Raw genomic sequence first — 26,010 nt, 5'->3', positions numbered from 1 at the left:
GCCAAGCCCTCGCTAATGTCCTATTCTCATTACACCCGAGACACACACACCCAAACACACACTGCGCCCGGGCAGCCGCACACAGGTGTACACCCAGCACACGTGAAATGCCCAATTAAAAGCAAGAAATTGTCTTTTTCATCAGCTGCCTTTGATGCGTGACCAATTAGGGGATAATTTAATAACGAGCAGTGGAAAGATGCAGATTGGATATACAAAAGGTTACTCTGAGAGCTCGTCCATTTAAATTCATGTGGAGTTCTCCGTTTCTCATACTCACACACATGCACATCTCCTGAGCCCACTACCAATATTATATTAGTAATGTGAGACACACAGAAACGCTTAAACGTGCACACACACACACACACATACTGTATGTACACACGTCCTCTGCACCCGCTACCAATATTACATTAGTAATCTGAGAGAACGTGCACACGCGCAGGGGCCTACACACACCTCACGTTTACGTACAGCTGGATATTCCGGCGTTACATGAACGCATCAGGACCCGGCGGTGGATGTCAGTGCGTGCCGACAGACAGTTTACATGCATATTCAAATCTGGGAGCCGCTTAAAATAACTGTGTAACCACACACTCGTCCTGGCTGCCAATCAATGTGATTTAAAAGCACTAAAAAGAAAGCGAGCACTGACGGGTAGAACCATGCAACTTATCATCAGGTTGTCAGTGCGCGGCTCGCATCGATTGTGTGCTGCTCAACCACAATTAACGCCTAACCCGTGTATCCTTCCTACTCACTGGTGAACACACAAACACACTTGTGCAAACTAGAACTCTGCTCTGCCTGTCGGAATTCATTTCCTTTGTTTCTCTGGAAAGATCTTTTCAACCTATTTTCTACAAAAGTGATTTAAAGACGAATCAAACCTGCTTCATATTATTACCAGAAGACAAAAATTGGAGCAGTTGATTTGCACACGTGCACTCACACACATAAATCACAAGATAAGCAATCGCACAGCAAGTGAGAGCTGACACACACACACACACACACACACACACACAGACACACACTGTACAGCCCGCTGCTGTCACACACTGTATCCCTGCAGAACTTTATTATCCTGTCCTGTGTCCCAGCACATCTCCATCTTCTTAAGTAATTAGTTATTTTATTATAGAGCTCACATATTCTTTTATGTGCAGCAAGGGGTGGCCGTGCGTTGGTGCGCACGTACCTGCGCACTATATGTGTGTGAATGTATGCGAGCGCAGTGCATGTGGGGGTGTGAGGGGAATTGCAGTTATGATTTTCTCCCCTTGTTCTCCTACTCATAAATCACCTCCTTCCCCACGTCTCTCCCTCCCTCCCTCTCTCCTCCTCAGTGTCACTCTCAGGTCAGATGGATTAAATGCTTCAGATTAGTTTAAATAAAGAAACAAACAAAGAATCAACCAACAAAAAAGAAACCCCTTATCTAAGTTAAGAGTTTTTATCACTAATTACCGAACAAATGTTACTAGTTTGAATTTGTAGTTTGTGCATGTTTAGGATTATGGGTCGTGACATTTCTCGGTATTTTGTTAGGACATAAACATCTTTTCATGAACAAAATTAAATGTATATTTGTATGAATTTGCTATTATGGAGAGATGAAGGTTATTAAGTGCTATTGTTTAAACAGTTTATAGGTTTATGAAGCCTTACAATATAGCAACGTCTGCTTGTGACCCTTCATTTCAGGTTAGTGATCTCACACAGACACGGGCGAGTATTTCAATCAAATAAAAACAGGAGAGAAATCAGAAAAAGTAACAAAAGTAAGTGAAAGAGAATATTTAGTCTTCCACCATCACGTGAGCTCCACTTCAGATTCATCCTGAGCCCACTCCGACAGCTCCTGACCTCAGGTTGGGATCCACTGACTTTGAGGAATTTTAAGCTCTGAGCAGAGATGTGGATTGTGCACGAAAAGGCCGCAGCTCCCTACGAGTTGCACTGTTGTGTAAAGACACAACAATTTCCTAATTTGTCTGTGCAGCTTTCAACAGGTACAAACGCCTACACACACACACACACACACACACACACACACACACACACACACACTTACATTCTGCCACGTGTGCTCACTTGTCAACGAGGAGCATCACGATCGCTGCTTTTGGCAAAAAACTGCTCAGACCAATCGAATGTCTTCAAAAAGCTTTAGGTGTTTTAGGTCTTTAACGCTTCGATGCACAAACACAAAACAGGCAATTCCCATGATCCTTTCTGTTTGGTAACTTCCTCCCGAATAGAAAGGGCCTGTGTGCATTAAGGTGTGGTACCTTGGATATTACTCTGGGATTAGCAACGCCACTGTGACAGACGTAAACATACACGCATGTTCATACATGTACGAGCACATTAAAAAATTTGCAAAACACACACACACACACACACACACACACACACACACACACACACACACACACACACACACACACACACACACACGTTTGACGAGTAAGGTTGGAGTGAGGTCATGCAGGAGTCACCTGACTGAAGTCTGAAAGCTGTGTGGCTGCAGCTGAGCTGTTATTAGACAGGAGGTCTGTGTTTTGAGTCATCAATACATAAAAGTGTTTATTGGCAGGCAAACCTGGAGCAGCATCTCAAAATACATTGCATTGCTCCACACAGACACACCCACTGCACACACACCCACTGCCCACACACAGACACACACACACACACACACACACACACACTACAGTACATGTGTGCAGGTCCAGCTCCTTATAGCATGAGGTGGATTAGCTGGATCCACAGCCACATATGGAGGGAAACGTAAGAAAGCTGTGAAATTTAAAAGGGGCTTTGGACTGGGAGCAGCCATGGGGTCACTTAATCCCCATTACTGCACACACATAAAATACAAGTATGTGAGCACATGCACACACTCCCTGTTGCTCCACTACCCGAGAGCCCAGTGTCCATTAAGAGAGCCATGAATCTACCACTGAAGCTGGTTTTACAGAGTGGAGCAGGGTGGGTAACCACACAAGCCGGAGACGAGCGCGTACGTGTGTTTGGTGTGTACGTGCGTGTGTCCATGGCGACCAGGTGCCTCGCGGAGTTACAGAGGGGAAATGTTGGCCACTTGAAAAACATACATGAACTCATTGGCTGGGCCGACTTCGCAACTCTCGCCGACTCCAAAGTAGGACTTGCCAAAAGGCAAAATATAAACAGAGGGTGGGCGAGAGGGAGCGAGAGGAGTTCAGGGAGTAAAGGAAATAAAGACGGAGGAGGAGACTGAGACATCAGAGCGTCTTGCTGTCACATTTGACCTCGGCCACTGTCTTTATCTCTGTCCCTGCTTCCCTTCACACACATTCACACATTCTTGGACTCAGTTAGCCGCTCATCCATCACTGCCAGGGAGAGGGTATGGCTCAAAGCCGGGCTCGACCCAGAAACAACATGGCTGTCCCGTGCTGCCCACTGCACAAACACAACATTGGACTGAGCCTGTGTCCTTTAGCCTTTGGGCCTGGACCCAAACATATATGCATCTGTGTGTGTGTACGACTGACTGTGGCGCTCTATGTCTACTCGCATGTGTAGAAGCTCTATTAGCAAAGCTCGCCCTGTGCACGCTGCTGGGGAGGGTTTGCAAATGTATTTGCATGTACATACATACAGTGTGTGTGTGTGCGCGTGTTTGTGTGTGTTTGTTACCACTGCACACAAATAAATACACAAACCTGGCTGCAAAAAATAAAAATCACAGTTTACACAAACCACAGTGTCACACAGAGCCGGTACTGCTGACAGGGCTTCGGTGGGGATGGCTGCAAACACAGTGGTTGACCTAAATCCCCTCACACAACCCGTGTCATATCCTGTCTCCGCGTGTATCACTTCCCCCGCTGGCTCCCAGCAGCCGGCTCTACGGGGAACCCTCCGACTGCCCAGAAACTAAAAAAGGCAGACGACATCCACCGGCAGCTGACACCTGGGTGTGGAGGTGAGGACGAGGGACCAGGTAATATCTGGGTCCAGAAAACACGAATATACCAGTTTGAGAATAAAGGCATCAATCAGACGTTTACTGACGTATGTTGTAATTTACGTTTTCACCTGCATGAGTCTGTTGGTCTGCAGGATTACTGAAAATGGATTAACACAAAACGTGGTGGAGGATGTGTTGTCAGTCGGGGAAGAACGCTTCAAATGTCACTTTCTTTCACATTGAGAATGAGCGTTTTCTAACATTTTCACAGATATAATTCATGGATCATCATGGATTTATCGATGAAAAGAAAATCAGGGAAGTTTCTACCAGTGATTTTAATAAAAAGCAGATTTAACGAATTTAAAGGTGGTGTCATAAGGGGACTGTTGGGCCTGGTCAGAGGAGACACTCTCTGAGTCCGGGTATTATTCATATTATTACTCGTTTTATATCCATGATCTTCTTTCATGATATATCTCTCATCATTCTACGCTTTGTCCAGGAATCCTTTACACCGATCCATCACTTATCTTAACTGCATGAAATCCACGTCAGTTTCCTGTCAGTTTCCTGTCAGTTTCCTGTCTGTTAATTGCAGGAGCCTGTGTCCTATTTTCCCCCGATGATATTTCATTTTGGCACGAAACGCTCAGTGTCCCCGCTGATGCAACTTCACAACAGTGTTTGATCAACGCTGGAAAACAACGGCGTGAGAACAGCGGCTGTCTGATGGCGGCGAGTGAGACAGCGGCCGTGTGTGTCCCTCAGCACAGACCCCGGCATTCACGTCCTGCCGCCCTTTCATGTGCAGGACCCCCACCAACACCACCGCCACCACCCCCACTACAAAAGGAGGTTGAAAAGCAAAGGAGAGGAGCAAGGGAGAAAAGAGGAGGGCATAAAAACGACAGAGAGGAAGAGAGAGGGAGAGAGAGGCGAATGCAGGTTTGGCCTCGGGCGGCGTGCTGTGATGTAAGAGAAACAGAGAGAGTGAGAGAAAGAGGGGGGGGGGGGGGGGGGGGGGTGGATGGTGTTCAGTTCACAGAGTGTCTCTGCAAATGGACACCTATATGTGTGTGTGTGTGTGTGTGTGTGTGTGTGTGAGCACAATCGCACGTCTACACGCATTGCTGTTGACATAATACGGTAAAGACGAGGTCGTGTCTGCACAGGCTGAAGATTCCTGCACAAGGGTAACGGCAGCAGCTTCACGCTGAGCAGAGGAAACGCTGCTTCTGACAGGATCTTCACATTCTAACTCAGTGTTGAAATCTGAGGGTGAGGTCATAGCTAGTAAAATGTGTGTGTGTGTGTGTGTGTGTGTGTGTGTGTGTGTGTGTGTGTGTGTGTGTGTGTGTGTGTGTGTGTGTGTGTGTGTGTGGTATTTGCTGTAATGTCGGGGAGTTTTAGGCTGAAGCAACTTGACGGAGATGCAGTGTATGTAACAGGCTTCAGGGCATTGACTGAAACTGGGCCTGCTAATTCCAAAACACACACACACACACACACACACAGACACACACACACACAGACACACACACACACACACACACACACTTCAGAAGGAACAAGTTCCAGCATCTCTCTCTCTCTGGCTTGTCAACATACTGAATCGTACACCTCATCCCACCACCTGTTTGTCTGTCACTCAGTTGAAGGATAGTTCTGCTTTATTAAAACTTATTATTGATATAGTTTTAACCGTCGCATCTATCAATTCTGAGAGTATTGTATTCGGTAAATACTTGTTGGTGAAAACCTAAATTGTTGGATTTAATTTGTCACCACAGAAGAAAAGTGAGATCAGTGGAAGCAGCATCTGGATTTCAGTCTGTGAGCTGGAAGGAAAGTTTACATCAGACCAATCTGAGTTATTGTTTCACTCCAGTTTTCTCCTTCATATGTTTGACTAATCTTTATTAAAAACCTGTGTGATCATCTGACTTGTCCCGTCTTCTGTTCAGTGTCATCATCACAACAACAGCTCACTGTTATCACACGTGCTCAAAGAAGTGAGAAGCACCAGAAGAAAACCTACAGGATTAAGACCAAAGGCTTCGGCTTCAATTACAGGACGTTTTATTAGAATCAAAAAGTCTGTGGAGCTTAGGGACTAAAAAAGGAAGACACAGTAAACGTCCTTGTTTCTCTTTCTTCTCCCACTCCACCCCTTTTATCTCTCCTCCCCTCGCCTCCTCCACTCGCTCTCCTCCCCTCGCCTCCTCCACTCGCTCTCCTCCCCTCGCCTCCTCCACTCGCTCGGCTTGTCCTTTCAGAAACCCGATAATAGACGGACATGTACGTGCCACGCTGCTTCTTCCTAAGTAGCCTGAATGTCCGTCCATTCCGCTTCCTAAATACTATCCTTCCCTCTCTCTCTCTTCTCTCTCTCCTCTCTCTCCCTCTCCCTCGCTCCTTCCCTCCCTCTCTCTCTCTCTCCCTCCCTCTTTCTCTCTCTCTCTCTCCTCTCCTCTCTCTCTCTCCTCCCTCTCCCTCGCTCCTCTCCTCCCTCTCTCTCTCCCCCGGCCCATGCTTTTAAGACGTTCGTAAAAAGCCTTATTGACAAAACAATCGCCCGGCGAGGCTTAAACACGGCCTTTAAAGGGGCATTATTAAATTGCAGGCAGGAAGGGGAGGGGCAGCCAACAAGGGAAACCTGATGACCTCGCCATCGATTTTTACATCACCGGAGTGTTAGGAGAACTTAGCACAGAGATACTGACTGCAGCCAGAGAGAGGGGGAGAGGGGGAGAGAGAGAGAGAGAGAGAGAGGAGAGAGAGAGAGAGAGAGAGAGAGAGAGAGAGAGAGGGGGAGAGGGGGAGAGAGAGAGAGAGAGAGAGAGGAGGGAGGGAGAGAGAGACAGAGAGAGAGAGAGAGAGAGAGAGAGAGAGACCTTCATGTTGCACTGAGCTGCTGCCTGAGCGAACAGACGTTTACATGTGGGAGCAGGAAACTTGTTGTATTCAAGGAGACGACTGTTCGTGGCAACTTTTCTGATCCATTTACTGTCGGACTTCTGTCTTTACCTTATTTTACATTTATATTCTTTATCACTGTGATCTACAAATGTTCATATTTGTAGTTAGTTATTAAGTTAAATTATTATTTTTATTATTGAGGTCTGGAAACGTTGTTATTATATAAATGTTGGTCACGTTTCTTCAGGTAAGTTGTGGCCAAGGTTAGTTGGTGTCCAGGGTGACATGTGACATAACTTTGATTATTGCAAAGACTCGTCTCTAGGATTTGTTTGATTTGTTTGATTTGAAGCAGGGAGAATATCTTCTGGTTTCAGGCTGTGGACGTTTCCCACCAGACGACACCCCCACTGGGCCAGAGGACGGACTCATGTGTAAACGATGGTTTTTATTCTAATGCTCAGAGAAACGTTCACTGTGGCTGAATGTGTGACCATTCGTTTTTAACCAATTGTGTGTTTGTTGGCGTCATGTTGCGACTTATCCGTGTTCTGCTGTGTGTGTGTGTGTGTGTGTGTTGTACTCTTATACTTTGTGTGCACACGCTACCTGTCCAGGAAGTGCATGACTCTGCATCTACACATGTGTGTGTGTCTATACTGTGTATGTATACACTGGCTTCTATGTGGGGTTGTGTCCGAGTATTTGCACTTGGGTGTGGACAATACAGTGTGTGCATTCTCTATATGGTTCAGCTGCAAATGTGAACATGTACAACCCTACACACACACACACACACACACACACACACACACACACACACAGACACACACACGCACACACACACACACAGACACACACACATGCACATGCATACTCTCTTTTTCCATTCAAATTGAGATTCCCTGGTGAAGAGTATTTCTGCCAATAATTCATGAGTGATCTGCGCCCCTTGCCGGCCTTTAGCATTTTTATTTAATCTGCTGAGCCCCACCGTGTGCTCGCTCATCAATAATACACACCGACATGTGTGTTAACACATCTTTGGTGTGTGTGTGTGTGTGTGTGAGGATAGTGTGTGTGTGTGTGTGTAAGAGAGAGAGATTGTATATGTGAAGGAAAGCATATTACACACACGTGATTTAAGAGATTGTGTGTGTCTATGTGTGATGATGTCACAGGATGGCGTTGTGCGTTTTATTTGTCAGCTCTACATGTTTTTTATCGTTAGGTCCCCCCCCCCCCCCCCCCCCCCCCCCCCCCCCCCCCCCCCCCCCTGTTGGGACGACAAACACGGATGACCCGCGGTTCATGTGCGGCCATTGGATGTGAATTGAATTCAGTTGCGATGGCCTGTGTACGACCGTGAAACACACTCCCAGTAAGTGTTTTATGGTTTCTTACATCCTCTTTGGCTTGATTTCACAGTTGTAGACCTGATTTTGTGCAAGTGAACGCATGAGGAAATCTGTGTGTGTGTGTGTGTGTGTAACTGTGAGAGAATTTAGACATGCATGCATTTGTGTATGTGTGTGTGTGTGTGTGTGTGTGTGTGTGTGTATGTGAGCGAGTGTGTGTTCTTCAACAGCACTGACAAACATAATCACAGCTCGGGAAATTGACTTCAACAAATCAGTGGGTCAGGAGGTAACATCACCAGGGGTTGCTATGGAGACACCCAATGACGGGGCTTCCCAATCAGCACAACAACACGCCTGTGAAATGGCACTTCCCCTAACGTAACCTCTCCTTCCTTCCCTCCCTCTCTCTCTCTGTGTGTGTGATTGTCTCTCCCTCTTTCCTCTCCGTCACGTTGTCTTCTCCTCTCTCCTCCTCTGCATCACTTCACTGCTTCATCCCTGGTTTTATCCACGTCTTTGTCCGTATCTCTCCATCAGCCCCTCTTTTCACTTCCTTGTTTTCCCTCTCGATCACCCTTCCATGCTACAATGTACTGCTCAAACAACCATGCATGGAAATATGCCTGTGGACAAGCGCGCGCACACACACACACACACACACACACACACACACACGAAATGTGAGGGGGCAGCGGGATCCCGGCATGCAGGGTTTAACAGTTAATACCCCTTAGATTAACCACCCCCGGTTCCCCTCTCTCTCTCTCTCTCTCTCACACACACACATGCACGCATCTTACACAAACCGAGATTAACCTCCCACGATTTACACAGTGTGTGTGTTGGTGTTACACAGAGACACACATGCACGCACGCACACCTCCAGGGTGTGTTGCTATCCCCCCACCAATAAAAATAACAAACAGAATGAGAGCACACAGTCAGCCTTAAGTGACCAAGCTACTGTTCATGTGACTGTCTGTCTGACTCACACACACACACACACACACAAACACACACACACACACACACACACACACACACACACACACACACACACACACACACACACACACACACACACACACACACACACACACACACACACACACACACACACAGGCGTACACACAGCTTGGCTTTATCTCGGCTGTAAGAATTGATCCCCCATGGATTTCAGAGAGGTCACGTGACTTGATAACCTCTACAGGATTCCCTCTGGTCAGGAGGCCTCTCTCTACCAGTGTGTGTGTGTGTGTCTGTGTGTGTCTGTGTGTGTGTGTGTGTGTGCGTGTGCATTGTTTTTGGCCTGGTATGAAATGAATTCTCTACAGACTGATACACCATCCCCTAATCTAACGTCTGTCTGTCTCTGAGGTCTCAGATTGAACAATGGCTGGGAATAATGTTAACATCATTAGACTGCTGGTAATGGGGCTTTATCTTGTCTCATCTCTTTCTCTCCCCTTCTCCTTATCTCCCCCTCTTTCTCCTCATCTCGTTCTCACTCCGTCTGGCTCTTTAACTCTCTCCCTCTCTCTCTCTTTCTGCAGTCTCCACTTTCATGCTCGTACCTTTGCCTCTGACTGATACTTTCAAGGATTATTTTAAGGGCCGCTCAGATCAAACACGCTGCTGCCTGGGCCCTGCACCTCAGAATCCCAGACTCCGGCCCATTTAATTAGACATGGCTAATAACGCTAAGCATGTGCTGATAGCCATCTCTCTGATAAGACTAGCCGCACAAGGACACAGGGCCCCTTTCTACCTTTTACAGTGCTACCTAAGGTTAAAACGGCTAGTTAGCAGCCTCATTTTATGGCCCGCGCCAGTCACGCTCGTGCCCAATTAACTGGCTAGTTGGCACTTACAGGGCATTAATTTGCAGAGGCAGGTTGTGCAGCTCTGAGCGCGGCTCGTTGCTAACAAGGACAACTTCACATGCTTCATGCGTGGTGAAGAAGTACTAAAAAACAATCTGTAAAAGGATATATGGTCAGCTGACACCCAATAAACAGACTTTATACAGTGATTAAAGGAGGGAAATAAGCAGCAGCTGCTGTAATTTTAACTGCACTTTGTGAGTAATTATTTTTTTCTTAACTAAAGTTTAAACTGGTAAGTGAGTGAATTGCATCACCGTGTCAGAAAAATGAACTTTTAGGATAATAGCGTAAAACATGAACGTGGGAATAAATGTTTCACAACGAGAGCGTGGATGGTGAACGAGGTGTTTGATTAAAAACAAAAGTTAATAGCTGCAAAAAAGAAACTCTCTAAACCCCCCCCCCCCCAAAAAAAAACAAGTCGGGCAAAGTAAAACCCTCTAATGAGTCTGGGAGCTGCCACTCGAGCAGTAATCACTCGGCTCTTACTGCTGCATGTTGGATGCTTTTATTGGATGTTTTCATGATGTAGTTCGACTCTTAATTAACATGCTCATGTTTGGGCTGAGTCGGTCTGGAAAATCACTGCAGGCCATATCTCTTTAGATGGATTGATCTAGATGAGGATGATTCAGTCAGTGGTGTACGTGCATGTGCATGTGTGTGTGTGTGGGGGGGGGGGGGGGGGGATGCAAACAGTGATGGAGTGGAGGCATTAATTCCAATCATTAAGACCTGGGATAGCCTGGGGGGGTCAAACCTCTGCGTGTAAACTGTGGGCCGACTCACCAGTTGTTCACTTGCAGGATGGTGAGGCCTGTGTCCTGCGCCAGCTGCTTCTTCTGTTCTTCTGACGGGTAGGGGTGCTGCGGGAGAGAGAGGACGACGCGGGTGAGAACAGACCTGAGCACAGATTGTTTAATGAAGCCTCCTCTTGTTGAAAAGGAGGGCTTGATGCTCCTTTTAGTGGAGGAGGAGATGCTGCAGGTCACAGGTCACACACACACAGACACACACACAGACCCTACTGTTTAATGAAAGGTAGGAAATAAGATGTGCGCTCATGCTCACTGGTAGGTCGGTGTCAGTAAGTGCTTGTGTGTGTCTATCTGGATGTAAACTGTAAGAATGTGTGAGTGCGTGCACGTTAACGCTTCTATACCCCCCACCACCCCTCCAATCATTAATGGAATATGAAATCCTGTAATTAATGGCAGCCAAAAAGGCAAGCCAATTAGAAAGTTAAGTGAAGTGGAGAACCAGCTCTGGTAATTAGGCAGCCTCTTACACAAATATGTTTGCGTCAACGGCCCTCCCCCCTTTCACCCCCGCCGCATATGTAATCAGTGAGCTGGGAATATGTAACGTTAACAGGAAAGAGAATGTGAAATCTCTCCTCTCTCTCCTTCACCGCTGCCGCTTGCTTTCATCCTTATTGCGGTTGGTGTAATAACACGACTCTGTTACGTTTGACTCTTTGCTGGAATAATTTCTACCAGACGCAGATCGGGAGCAACCTTAAGTACCGAGAGTCGAGGTTTTCATCCTTTTGAAGAACCCCACACGTTCCCTAACATCACACACCTCAGCAGGTCATTTCTCAGTTTTTAATCTTAATTTAGTTTTTATCTTCTTTTTCAAATCAAGCCTCATCACCTTGAGATGAGCTTTTAAAGGTTTCCACCCGTCCTCGTTAGTTTGTCTGTTTGTTTGTTAGTAAGCAAGATAACACAAAAACCACAGAACTAATTTCCAGGGGAACTTGATGGGAGAATGTGGTATGAATTTTATATTTGGTTATATTAGGAGCAGCTTGACTGAGCCTGTTCGACTTAGTGTCATTAGTTTAATCTAAGGTTGAGTCTTTTAACTCTTAAATATCTCCCACTAAGAATATAAAACAATATCACACTTCTCCTATGTTTCAATATTAAACTTTAATTTGGTTTTCATCTCGTCTCAACTCTTAACTTTTCTTTCAGAGGACTTGACTCTTTCAGACACACGATCGGGGCAAACGATGATTTGCAGTGAAACAGGACTTTAAAGCTTTGCTCTCATTATCCAGCTGAAGAGTCGTGAACGTGACTCATGAGATCAACAACACAAACTGACTCCAAACTACTGCCTGGGTCCAGCAGCTGAGTCCAGCCACCTGTTTAAATATATAGAATGAATAAAATGGATAAATGTGAACTTAGGGAGTGTGTTGATTTATATTAGAGTGGGGGGGGGGGGGGGGGTATCGCAGATGCACGGAGCCTTGTTCATGGAGGACAATGTGCTGTTCATGACTGAGACAAGACATGGACTGTGCTGAACACCAGAGGCCGGCCATAAAAGAGGAGGAGAGGAAGGAGGAGCGGAGGAGCAGAGGAGAAAATAGATTGTTGAGGGGGAAATGTGTGAATTACAAAAAGCTACGTTTACATTAAGGAAGGAAAGAAGGGAAACATGAATGAATTTGGATCCAAAGACCGCGATGATCGAGAAAAATATCGCCGAATAACCTAATTCAGAGATCTTTATTACAATAAAGAGCTGACTTGTGAGCAGGTTGCATAAAATGTAAGTGTCCACGGTTTCTGATCTCAATACATACATCCGATTTCCTTTTGAATAAAATAAAAACAATGTCTGCTAATTCTCCATGTATCAGTTGCATCATTTCCTCTTTTTTGAAAGATATTTTGGGATATTTTTGCATTTATTGATTGGACAGCATGAGCATGGAATGAGTGAGTGTGGGACGGGTCGGATCTGAACCTGCAGCGGCTGCAGGACGAGTCAAGTCAACGTATACATGTTGTATTTCAAACAATATCTTAGTTTCAGTGAGTTTTACTTTCTTGTTGTGAAAGAGGAAAACTTTTGATGCAGTTACAGTAATTCTCCGTCTTTCATAATCAAATCAAACTTCCCCCGAACAGCATCTGTCATTTAGCCGGTGACAAGAATTTATACATTTGACTGATATAATCAAGCTATTCACGTCAGGAGCCTGACATTTACTCATTCATCACGCCGTGTCATGGTGACCGACAACAGGCGCCACTCATCCGGCCTCTCCATAACGTATACTGTATGTCTACCAAGAACACACAAACACTTAATAGTCAATCAGACGTGCAAAATCAGTGTGGCGCCAGTGTTTTCATATTTTCATTACAGTTTTTTCGGCGCATAATGAGCAGGATTGTGTTTAATGCTGGAACAAGCCCGGGCCGAGGGAGAGAGGAGACAGAGTCTTTTTTCCCAGCCTTCCCTCGTCCATGTGATTGGTTGTGGTGAATGGGAACGCAAGGAGGCTAATTTCACGCGCTAAGTTATTATTGCATTGTTGCCTCCGGCCAAATCTGTGTCCACTTTCTTTCCGCAACCATTTGTGCGCATTTATGTGTGTGTGTGTGTGTTTGTGTGCGTGCGTGCGTGCGCCGACATGCATGTGAACTATGTGTCCATTCATGTAACTGGTGTGTGAGCGCTTGTGTGCGAGCGTGTGTGCGAGTGCCTTCCACACTGCAGACCCATCAGATAATATCAGGAATTGAAACAACGGCAGCAAATGTGCGGCGCCGCTCGTCTGCCTGCGAGTCGAAAGTGAGAAAACATTCTTTAGGGCTCGTGTCATGTGATGACGCTCTTTACATACAGACGCCGCACACACTCTCATATCAAAGCTAATCATGTGAGTGATGTCTTTTATGTCGCTCTCCTCAGCAAACACAGTTGATTCACCACGAAAAGATCAATGTGTCCATTCTACGTGTGGCAGATCTGCAGGAGGAGCAGGAGTGTGTTCCTCGTGATATACGGGGGCCGCGGCCACGCCAGGGGCCACAGCGCAGCACAAACACACCAGCACAAACACACAATGCTACTGTCCTTCCAGGCTTCTCAGCGCACACATGCAGATGGACAGACACACAACCAGAAACACGCACGAGCTCAATCTCAGGCAGCAGCACAGGAAAAATATCCTGGATGGGATCGGCAGGTTCTGCTGCAACCAGGTATATTCACTGAGCTGCAGAATGTACGTGTGACTTTGAGGTGTTCACACATTGTGTTGTTTCTACATCTTCCACCACTGCCTCCTCCCACTAATACCAGCAGATACACGCCAGAGGTTTTTTTTTTATACATAATGGACGAGTTACCAGGACAAGCTGCCAGAAACATGGACAATGTTTTCGTCCTCCTTTTCTCTAAACCACCAAATTAGCTCCTATCTGTCAGAACACTGTGATTTAGTTTCCCGCTTAGCAACAAGTCGCCATGTTTTAATATTGTCTGTGAGTGATTCTGGTGTTTTTTAACGGCCTTTGGCTCACGTTCAGCGGGATGAAAAGAAAGAGACAGAGACGGAGAGAGAGAGAGAAGCAATAACATGTTCTTTAAAAGAGCAGATGGAAAGTTTCTGCGCATCCTTCCCTCCCTTCCCTCCCTTCCCTCCTCCCTCCGCCTATCTTAATGATATGTCTTCTCCAAATATACAACTCCTTTCATGAGAGTTTCCACCCTGCTCGCTGCTGGGCTCCGAGCATGTGTGTGCCAGGAGGGGTGTGTGTTTTCACTTCGCTCTCCTCTGTGCGTCTTATCAATCCCAGTGTGTGTGTGTGCGTGTGTGTGTGTGTGTGAGTGTGCATGCGTGGGTGTGTGCACGAATGTCTGTTACATCGTGTGTGTGTGTCTGTTGGAGTCAAAATTTTTGCTTGTGTGCGTTTGTTCTCATTTGAGCCACTGAGCTCGCTGGGGCCTTCGAGTCAATTCAGCCGTGCATGGTCATGTGTGCGTGTGTTTGTGCGTGTTTCACTTACAGATGTGTGTGTGGGTGAGTAACAGAGCATCAGTAACATCCCCTCCCTGTCTGACCGTCTTCCTCTCTGACCCGTCATCAGACGAGAACAAGCGAGGGACAGATAGACGAGGAAAAAAGAAGGAAGGAGGGAAGGCGGAGGCCGGGGAGGAGACGTGGAAATGGATATCTGGAGCCCCGGAGGTTTAACGAAGAGATAAGAGCGTAAATATCCTGCGAGACCCCTCGTTACTCCCACCGTCCCAACACAGAGGGAAACTATTCCACATAGACATGTTCGTTACCAATTCTGCAATAAAGATTCCACAAAAAAAAAAAAGAGTAAACCTTTAACAGCTCCATGTAGTTAATACACAATATATTAATCATGTGTAATACATATAATACCTGTCTAACATTAGGATCTTACACACCAGCGTCGGTAAGTGTCTCATTTCCTCCTTTTCCTTTTGAACCTGACAACAGAGCGACTTCAAACGTCCCGCTCACTTGGCGCCACCTTCAAGGTCACTTTGACGAGACGCACGGCCACTGTGCCGACTGAACTTTTGACATTTACGGGAAAAACCAACCCATCAAATTTTGTAATCTCATCTGCAGAAGCAGTAACTCAGGGAAATGTTTACAGTCATAAAAAGAAGAGAGGGAACTTTCTAAAGGTCATGGATTCCTAATTCTTATTTTTGGAACTTGTAAACCGTATAAAACAGTGTCCTAGCAGCAACACGAGGAGGGGGGGGGGGGGAATAAAGGAATATGAAAGTAAAGAACAAGTCTGAGTCACGCTTTTGTAGGAGAGGCTCCACTTCACCATGAGGGGAGAAATGTCTTTTTATCTGGCTGCTGTTCTCCCTTCTCTTGATCTCGCCTGCTCAGCAAAACCACTTCTCTCTCTCTCTCTCTCCCTCTCTCTCTCCCTCTCTCTCTCTCTCCCTCTCTCTCTCTCTCTCTCCCTCTCTCTCTCCCTCCCTCTCTCTCTCTCTCTCTCTCTCTCTCTCTCCCTCTCTCTCTCTCCGTCCCTCTCTCCGTCTCATCCCCTCACTGCACCGAAAAACACTGAGTTTTTAGTTTTAATTTGGCTTTGGCTCAAAAATAAGACAAACTAACCCCATGATGGGATTTTACACATTTTTCTGTTATGGTCTCTGAATAATTTCACCAGATTTAATAACTAAGTGATAAATATCAGAGTAGAGGTGCACAGAGCAGAGCGCAAACCTCCGCCAAGGCCCAGCAGTCACCTTTAAATCAAGTGAAGCTGCAACACATTTCACACACTGATAGAGAATTATTTCCTGGGAAAAAGGTGAAAATGACAAAAAAAAACTAAAACAATCTCGCAATGTTAAAGAAAGTTTAAAATTTTGAATTTATACGACTTTTTCCCTGAGTTATTAACGACATCCTTCAGCCAAGTGTTGTGAAATACGTTGAGTTGTTTATGTGGAATTCTGCTGACAAATAAAACCACCAACAAGCGGACAGGCGTGAAAACATCACCTCCTTGCATGGCCGATCATTTTGTGTAAATATTTGATATTGATATATTATATATATATATTTTAAAATACAGTGCATCTCAATCTTAATGTGTGTGTGGCTCCATCCTCAGTTAACAAGGATGGAGTCACAGTCCTTTTCCCTTCCTCAGCCATTAGTGTTGTATGGTGTTATCGTTGCATATATTTCTATTTAAAGCTGCTCTTCCCAGGCCTCTATGCATCACATTAAAAAGGCTCGACATGCCACATTAGCTTTTTAAAACTGCGACCATGAAACCAGGACGGAGGCAGAAATAAGAGAGAGGGAAATCATACGTTGTCACAGTCACGTGACGTCCCTCGAAAAACAAAAAGGAGAAAGACCATGACACTGCACAATGTGTGGATATCAGACAGGGGTCAGTGGTGATTTCAGTTATCTGGCTCTACCACCAGACGGTTACAGTCGGCCAAAAGGCCCAAGGATGGCAGGGAACACAACGAACCCTCAGTGAGCAACTTGTGAATGTGCAACTTCTCTCTTCTTAATGAGATACTTCAGGTCGTTTCCTTTCCCAGGACGCTCATGCAGGAAATAACTGTCCTGACGCGGTAACTCCCAACGAGCCAAAAGTTACAGCAAACAACATTATTCATGGTTATTAACCGGCGAGTGGCTGCTGAGGTAAAAGTGAACAGCCTCCACTCGGCCAGGTCTGTTCCCCTCACTGTTCCCAGGTCAAATCTCTGTGGAAACTGAGCTGCCCATCAGGAATGCCTGACGGCTAATCCGGGGGCCTTTTTGGCTAGAAGGGCATCAGAGTATCATACCAAACTGTCTTAAACACACACTCACACACACACAGACACACACACACACACACACACACACACACACACTCTACTCCCTCACACACAAACACAGTCACACGAACACAGTTTACTGGAAGTGTAGTATTGCTCCTGCCAAAAGTGTATGAGATTACCTTAAATATTTGGGGAGGCAAGCACATTGTTATGCTAACAACAAATGCCCAGAACCCTGAGCATGAGCAGACTTTAAAACAAGCGTTCCAAACTGTAAGCCTGTTGTATCTCAGAGCCGCACGCTTCCAATTCCCCCAACTTTCACTGAAAAGTTTCATCCTCTGCGTGTGTGTGTGCGCTCACGCTGCGCCGGGAGAGCTACGCCATTTCAAATTCCTTTCTGTGTAGGTGGCATCGACTGACATCCCTTTGACTTCATTAGGGAGCAGGGACCCAGCAACAAAGCTGGCTCTGGGAGAACGGGGGGGGATTAAAGAAGGGAAAAAAGAAAAGGGAGTGAGGGCGAACAAAACAACAACAGAAAAAAACAAAGCACTCCTAACCTCATTTCCTCTGATTCTGGCGGCTCCGATGCAAAATAACGAAACAGAGCAAAAACCTGATCTTCGGAGAGACTCCCAATGAACCGACTGCAGAATATCTCACGGTGCCCTCTGCGAGATCTGTGCAGAATAAACGCATCCCCCCCCCCCCCGTCTTTCATGGCACTGGACTATGGTAAACCAACACAACGCTTGTGCCATGAATAATTTACCACTGCTTTTTTCTTTTACCCGATATATGCACCGAAAAATTGCAAAGAAGCCCCGTCTCAAACTGTTTCTGACATCAAATCTCTTCTGGAAATTGAGAAAAGCAAGAAAAAAAAACAGATGTTCTTGGGCTTTTTACTCGTTAATGAGCATTTCCTCTCGCAAAAACAGCTTTTGTTGATTTAGGGAAAATCTCACAGCACTCTCGCCGATGGGAATTGGATAAATCTAGTTAGCTGACGAGGTAAAGGGTGAAAAGTATGTTATTAAAGTGCGAGCACAAAGTGGATTACACAATGTACAGCATGGCAACGGCTTCTCCGCGATGATAATTGACGATTAGCATCCATCATCACTTTTCCAAAACTCGACAGGCACAACACATACAGCGGGGCAGCAGTGGCTGTAGCTGCTACAGGGTTTGAACAATGATCCATGTGCTTTACAGTTGGGTGGGTCTCCAGCTTATGTGTGTTCTGGAGCTTATATCATGCGTGCACATGACCATCTCAAGTCCTAACAAAGTGCTGCATTGTTGTGTTTAACACCGAATGTGAAGGACGGGGTCGATACTGAAGGAACTCGTCTCTATTGTTTGCTATATGAGCGGCTTCTGTGCTCTCCGGTTGGTTTCCCTAAGAGCAAGGGCGTGCTTCATTAGTCCTCCCATTCCAGCTCAGGGGAGGCTAAATTTATTAAGGGGGCCGGATGTTGCACAACACCTGCTGCTGCGCTTCCCTCTGTGCAATAAAGGGAAGGGGGTGCAGCATGATAGCTAGTGCTAGTGGTAAGCGCTGCTCGTTGGACTGAGGCTGATGAGCTGGGGCTAATTCAGGGGGTGATTATGTAGTTTGCTGGACCACTAAACCTCTTTAAGCCCGTAATTACCGCCTATTTGAGCGAGGGGAGGCACTCCAAAGCAATCGGTGCTTGCACCAAGTGGAGCAGTGAACGGCAGCCACAGCTGGAGGTGGGCTGCCTCGGGGCTGCCTGAGTTGGAGGGGGTGTGTAAATGGGGAGTGGGAGGGATCCACAAAGCCTGATCCCAGTCAGGTAGCACAGAAAGCTGAGAGGAAACAGCGGGATGCGCCTCAGAGCGCCAGTGTGCAATCTTCAAGCTACAGCGCTTGCAGCTAGCGTTCTAGCAGTGATCTGTAAAAACCCCCAAAACAAATGTTCTCTGGTTTCACACGGCTGCAAAACACGGAGCTGCAGAGAAACGTCGGGTTCAAAGCTACAAAACAGAAAGTGTTCAACAAACAAGTGGACTTCCTGAACATGGCAACCATTTGGACTAAATTGAGCTTGTAAGTGGTACATGCGATTGTGGCGAGCGACTTTTTTTTGGGAATCAGTGTCCGTGACATATACGCGAGCGAGGGAATCAGATTCTCAGAGAGGGAATCAGATTCTCAGAGAGGGAATCCATCTCATTTCACCTGACTTCCAAGGAAATGTGACTTTACCTAATGCCACTGAAATCTGATCTTTCCGAGGAAGCAATTTGGCGACCGCAGAACATTCTAATAACCCCGGCGATATTATTATGTTATTATCATAATTACCCTTTTGCTCCCGACGTTTTAATTACAAACTCACCGTTGGCCCCGGGGGGGGGGGGGGGGGGGGGGGGGGGACAGAACCTGGGTTGGGGGGGATGCTGAAACTCGGTGAAGGTATTTCACAATTGCTCCCTTATGCTCTCTGGAGCGGGAAGCATCAGAGGGAAGGAGACGCAGCCGATGCTATTGAAAGATGAAGCTTTCTCACCCCACCTCCCCCCCCCCCCCCCCCCCCCCGGTCTCTCTCTGACATCTCTGTCATTCAGTGCACACCTACACCCCTCCCTCCTCCCTCCCATCCCTCTATCGCCCCATCTTACTCACCCGTCTCCGCCCCCTCCATCCCTCTGTTCTATATTTAGCATTTTTGCTTAACTATCTCATGCTGCCTCCCTTTCTCCCCTCTTTTCTCCCACCACCACCACTTAACTCCTGTCTTTACCGTTAGCTCTCATCTTTGCCTTCGATTTTAATACCCTCGCCCGCAGAGGAGGGGGGGGAGGGGGGGGGCATGTGGCTGCCTCTGTGCTCGTCTCCGGCAGCAGAGGGCCTTCTCCATCAGTGCACCGCTTTTACAAATCAATGACTTAATCTGTCGTAACAAACAAGTGAGCAGCACCCTCAGCCGTGTTCACTTCCCCCCCGCCATTACTAACACTGCAAGAGCACAGCTCGGAGAGGGAGGAAGCAGGGAGAGGAGGAGAAAGACGAAGAAAATATGCAACGTGAAACACATTTTGGCTGAAAGTGTGTCCGAGGAAAGAGACGTGGGGACAAACGCACAGGACACGAGGAGAGGAGGACGAATTTAGGAAGAAGGGATGTGAATGAAAGACAGGAGGATGAAAAGTGAGAGAAATGAAAGTGTAAGCGCTGGTGTGGGTTTTCCCACCACATTCCCTCAGCTCTGTCCAACTCCTCTACCATGAGTTATTTCCTGTCTGCATTCACCACCTGGGTCACTAGTTATGATTTCTCTCACTCCAGTGCACACACACACACACGCACACACACACAAGTATACACAACACAGACAAACACACACACGTCTACATCCATACTCGTGTGTGTCACAGATGCACTTTCAACACACACCTGACCACCCCCCCCCCCCCCACGCGGGCACATTGGGTCACCTGACCAAGTGTAAACAAACAACAAGCCTATGGCCATACCTTCCACGCCACCTGCCTCCTGTGCACCGTGAGCCACGCGGCGTCAAACCGCACAGCTTCCATCACAACATTACAGGACAAGTGGGTGTAGAGGATGAGTTGTGGGCAGATATCGCAGGATTTTCTCATGTGTAAATCATAGCTCCCTTACCAAAACCTCTCCCCAACTGCACCAGTGCAACACTGCTGCTATGATATCATGGTTCAAGGCCATTAAAATGTGAGGCAACACAGCCGTGCATTATAGGAGAATGGAATGAGCAGGAGTCATGGAAGACAGGGGGGAGCGGCGGCGAGGAGTCAGAGAGGCAGAAGCTATGCATAAAAGATAGGACGCCCTTACGGTTCTCCAGAAAGGAGTGTTCTGTGTGAGAGGGCGACGGAGACGGAGAGCGCCGGGAAACGAGAGCGGGTTCACGCATGGGAGAGAATACAAGTGGGAGGAACTGAATTGATAAATTAGTTCAGCCAACGTGCAAACTGATTACCACGACGGCAAAGCCACAGGATCCATCAGGCACACGCATGGAGGGAGACGCGCACTCCCGGCTCGCACAAAAGAGACATAAAGCTGACACATACAAATAACAGGACGACTGCATATGCCGCCACAGACAGATGTGCATGCAGGCACACACTCACACACATGCACAACAACACACACGGACAAACGCACACACACACACACACGAAATGTATCTAGGGCAGGCTGCTGCAGTTGCTGTAAGTAAAAGGTATTGAGCTGCTGACTCCAGCCAGAAAAGATCCCAGAATCCTGTGGATCAACAAACGCAGCCTAATGGATAACGGCTAACAGCTAGTGCTAATGTGATTTCACACTTATAGCAGAGTTAATATCTCGCTGGATGAACAGAATCATGCGACGCGCGGGCCGATGCTAAACTCTGTCTCTAGAAACGTGAGGGACATTCTGCTGCCAAAGCTTCATTTAACGGGGTTTTCTGAATCAAGCTGAATAAAGGGAGGTTGAAGGTCGTGTATTTGCGATCAGTACGAGCGAGAAGCTAACGTGGCTGATCTCAAAGTGCTGGATCGAAGCATTCCATCAAGCTAACCACAGACGTATGACAATCATTTTCCCTGACTCTTCCACTCTTCAACTTGCCACTCACTCTCCAATAAATACCACAGTGATGGTGGGGAACTCCACACCCCACCCAACCACTGACGTTACCATAAGGGCTGATGTTAGATAGTGTGTGTCTGTGTCTGTGTCTGTGTCTGTGTGTGTGTGTTTGTGTGAGTTTGTGTGTCTGAGGCCTGAGAGTGAGCGTCTTCTTCGGATTTGCAGATCGCTGTAAACTGATTAGTGGGTACCAAAACCAAGAGTGATTTCACACATCCGGGTTAGTGGGCCTTTGTCCCACTCTGAAGACACACACACACACACACACACACACACACACACACGCACGCACACACACGCACACACACACACACACACACACACACACACACACACACACACACACACACACACACACGGACGCACATGCGCACACACACTTATCACACACAGCTGATAATGAAAAATAGAACTAGTGTGAAACACAGCTTCAGCATGAAGCCATCAATCATCCCGACGTACAACAATGAAACCGCACACTGAACTGTTTCATAGTTTCCCAACTATGAAATTATATGAGGGAGAGGGGACAGGGGACAGGGGACAGGGGACAGGGGAGAGGGGAGAGGGGACAGGAGAGAGGGAAGAAGGGACGACGAGACGGAAGAAGAGATGGTCGACGGTAACAATGGGGACAAAGTACAACAGAAGAATTAAGAGAAATATGAAGTGTTTCCTCAACTTTGTGTTTAATACACATTAAAAAATAACCACGAAAAGGCTTTGAAAGTTTGAATATGGACTGATCTGTGTGTGTCTGTGTGTGTGTGCGTGTGTGTGTTGTGTGTATCCTCGACGGCCATATTAGACTCCTGTGACTGCTGATCCACTCCAGTGCTACTGACCGACCTTGAGGGTCTGTAAAGTTCTCACGTTCTGGAGGAAACACATCGACCCACCCCTCGACTATGAGGCCAGATCAACACACTCGCACACACACACACACTCACTCACACACACTCACGGTCCAACTCCACCGACGCCATTTTGGAAGAGTTCAAAGGTGACATGAATTCAAAGTTAACTGGCCTTGAGGGCTTTTAAATAGAGAAGTAAAATGATACAAGAGGAGAAAAGTCTCGTCAGGAGTAGAAGAGACTGAATCTTACAGGCCACCTACACATGTTTAAGTCATTTCTCACCCTGTGATATTATCAGGAAAATCTTCACATGACAATAAATTTTAAAAGGGAAGAAAAGAAAATCCCCAACCGAGCGCTCGCAAGCCAAACTCCAGCTGAGAGGACGGCTCTCTGCTTGGGTTTGAATGTTCATTTCACCTCCGGGCCAGCTGTGGCAAACTGGATTTCGTGGGACTGACTTGTGTTCGGGTTTGAACCCGTCCAACCTCAATGTGAAATAAGTCACGAGAATCATTTCCATATATTGCAGCATGAGGCCAAGATTCAAACATGACGTCTGACCAGAGAGAGCAAAGGATGGAAACGCTTCAATACTCAAACGTAAGAATTTTTATATTTATACAAGAGCTATTTTTAAAAATTTCAAGTATGCAGTGTTTTTCCAGGAATCGGATTCTTGGCAGGATGGAAACACCTAAAACCCGACGCCATGGAAACCCAAACCTATGAAATGTATTAAGCGCAGCTGACAGGTCTGAAGTGGGGGAGAGAAACCACACTCTCACAACGGAGAGGGAATCTCTACGCCGACTTCGAATCTCTACGCCGACTTTAAATGAATGAGATGAATCGAATTTATCTCTCAAGCTGGAGGTTCGCTTCTTTAAATACAAAAAGTCACAATAGGAAAAATCAATTTCAGCCCAGGATCAACCGAAGTCATAACAAAATGTCAGAACCACAACAATACTTTTGCAAACAACCACAATGTCTACATCTGCCGTGTGTCACTGGTTCTAAACCACTACTGTATCATCCATCCATCACTCCATCCATCAATCATGAAACAGATGGCCTCTCAGGAGCCCATGTCAGGACTGATGGCTTCCCTCTGCCCTCGCCATACCATTACCCCTCCCTCCACCAACACCCCCAGACCCCCCCCACACACACACACACACACTGACACACACACACTCAGACACACACACACACACCTCCTGCCCCCTACATCTCCACCAGATGGACCAGACCTACTGTCGACTCTACCCTCTCCTGGAAAAAGATGGGTCTTCGGCCTTTTTCAGCTTTTAATACAAAGACTGAAATAAAAAAAACGTGCATGTACCGTGTGGACGGGTGAAGTGTGTGAGAAGCAAGTATGTGTGTGTGAGTGTGAGGGTCAGTTCACAAAGAGAAGCCCCCAAAGAGAGCTGTCTGCCTTTGGTCCCTGGGGCCTGTCAAGAGGGATAATTGATGATGTTTTCATTACAAGGTGTGGGGTAATGTGGGGGTTGGAGCACAGTATTGGTGTGTGTGCAATGTGTGTGTGTGTGTGTGTGTGTGTGTGTGGTGGGGGGTGGGCAGGTTGACTCAGCTGCCGCCTCTTTGACACCAACCACTCCTTCTCCGATTGGTACGGACAAGTCGCCGCGGCCAAATGCCCTCATGCAAACTAAAGCCATCACACACACACACACACACACGCATTTACACAAACAAAAGGCCTCACAAACAGACACACACACACACACACACACACACACACACACACCCTGCCCGAAGCCAATTCCCTTTCCTAGAGATAATGTATCTGAAACCGAATAAAAATGCTGAGAATAAGACTAACTTGTTCCCTTGTTTCCCCCTCTGCCGCTCTGTCTCGTCACAGTGTCACGCCAGGCCTTTGGCAGATCCGTCCGCCGGTCTGTCGTCCCTTAAGGCCGATTTGAAACCCTAATGCCGTGGCGCCTAAGATTCTGACTGCCACTTAGATTGAATTAAGACCTAATCGGAGACACCAGGCCACATAGACCACTGTATTACTTTACAGTATCAAGATGGACATCGTGCCTTTGTTGTCGTTTATGAATAAACACTTAAGACGTCAGCTGATGTTCTCCGTTTTGGCCCTGATGACTTTTCTAAGTTATTACCGGGGGACATTCTTGCAAAACAATGCATGTGAAGTCTCCGTATTGTGATTTGAGTTCATATTATAATACTTCATCTCCTTTTCCTCTTCCCTGTTTTGTCCTTATATGGATATAGATCAGAAGAGCAATAAAGGCACATTCAGCCTGAAGTGAATATGAACACAGGACCAGTAGAATAACAGCGTTACGGGCCTGTGTTGCCGCGGGTGACCAGGGTGCTGACACGTCCAGGCTCCAGCAATAAACAGCCCAAGACTAATGGCATCTGAGGCAATGTTGAACTTTGACCTCTGGCGATTCTCCCTCACTCCTGTTGTTCGGTGGAGACTTTACGTATCTGGCTTGTGTTCGCTCCTCGGAGACGCTCCGGACCTGAACTTCCAACGATATGAATTTTTCATACCAACAAATAGCTGCAGCGATTATTTGTTTAAAAAATAAAATCGTACTTGAACCTTGAAAAAAACTATTTTCATCAGTAACGTTTCCTCTGCACCATTTTGATATGAGGGGAAATAATTTTCCTAAAGTTAATTACGATTGACCCGACCCCTCGGCCCACCCTCTCGTCACCACACCCCCCCCCCCCCCCCCCACCCTGTGTGCCACCCACAGCAGCGAGGCTCCTGGCCTCCTCTGCCGGTGCAGAAATGAATTATATCACTTTTCACACCTGTTTCTGCTCAACCGCCCCCCCCCCCCCACCTCACTGCACGCCGCTGTGGGGGAGCAGCTCCCCACCCCCCACCCCCCCCTGCTCAGCTACATCTGCGTATATATGCGAGCAGTTAAATTAGACTCTAATTGTATTAACGGGGGATTATGCCTTCCAGTTGGATTTTTTTATTTATACCCACCCGCTCTCTCTGTGCATTTTACACGTTTTAAGAGGAGAAAGGAGGCGGGGGGACGGGGGGGGGGGGCAGCTCATTGAGGGTTTGCGGGTTGGCTTCTTTTATGAGCTGCGATCGCGGCTGCCCCTCGTTACACTGAGTCTGTGTACAAATAGGAGGGGAGGAGAGCCAGAATGAGAGAGTGTTAGTGATAATGTGTATGAGAGTGTGTCCCAGTCTGCCAGGCTAATATAA

The 26,010-nt window shown here is 46.9% G+C and overlaps 1 protein-coding gene across 1 annotated transcript in view; it reads right to left on the bottom strand.

Annotated features, from left to right (window-relative positions):
• Positions 1–26,010, bottom strand: part of LOC117775343 (homeobox protein Meis1) — an 80,648-nt gene that overhangs the window by 12,828 nt on the left and 41,810 nt on the right. The window contains exon 9 of the mRNA XM_034608423.1: positions 10,929–11,005. Coding sequence (XP_034464314.1) covers positions 10,929–11,005 — 77 coding nt within the window. The remainder of the gene's footprint in view (positions 1–10,928; positions 11,006–26,010) is intronic.

Source organism: Hippoglossus hippoglossus, chromosome 15 (genome assembly GCF_009819705.1).
Source record: "Hippoglossus hippoglossus isolate fHipHip1 chromosome 15, fHipHip1.pri, whole genome shotgun sequence".
NCBI lineage: Eukaryota > Metazoa > Chordata > Actinopteri > Pleuronectiformes > Pleuronectidae > Hippoglossus > Hippoglossus hippoglossus.
Note: the sequence above shows the minus strand (reverse complement) of the source record. Positions and strands in the feature narration are given on the sequence as shown.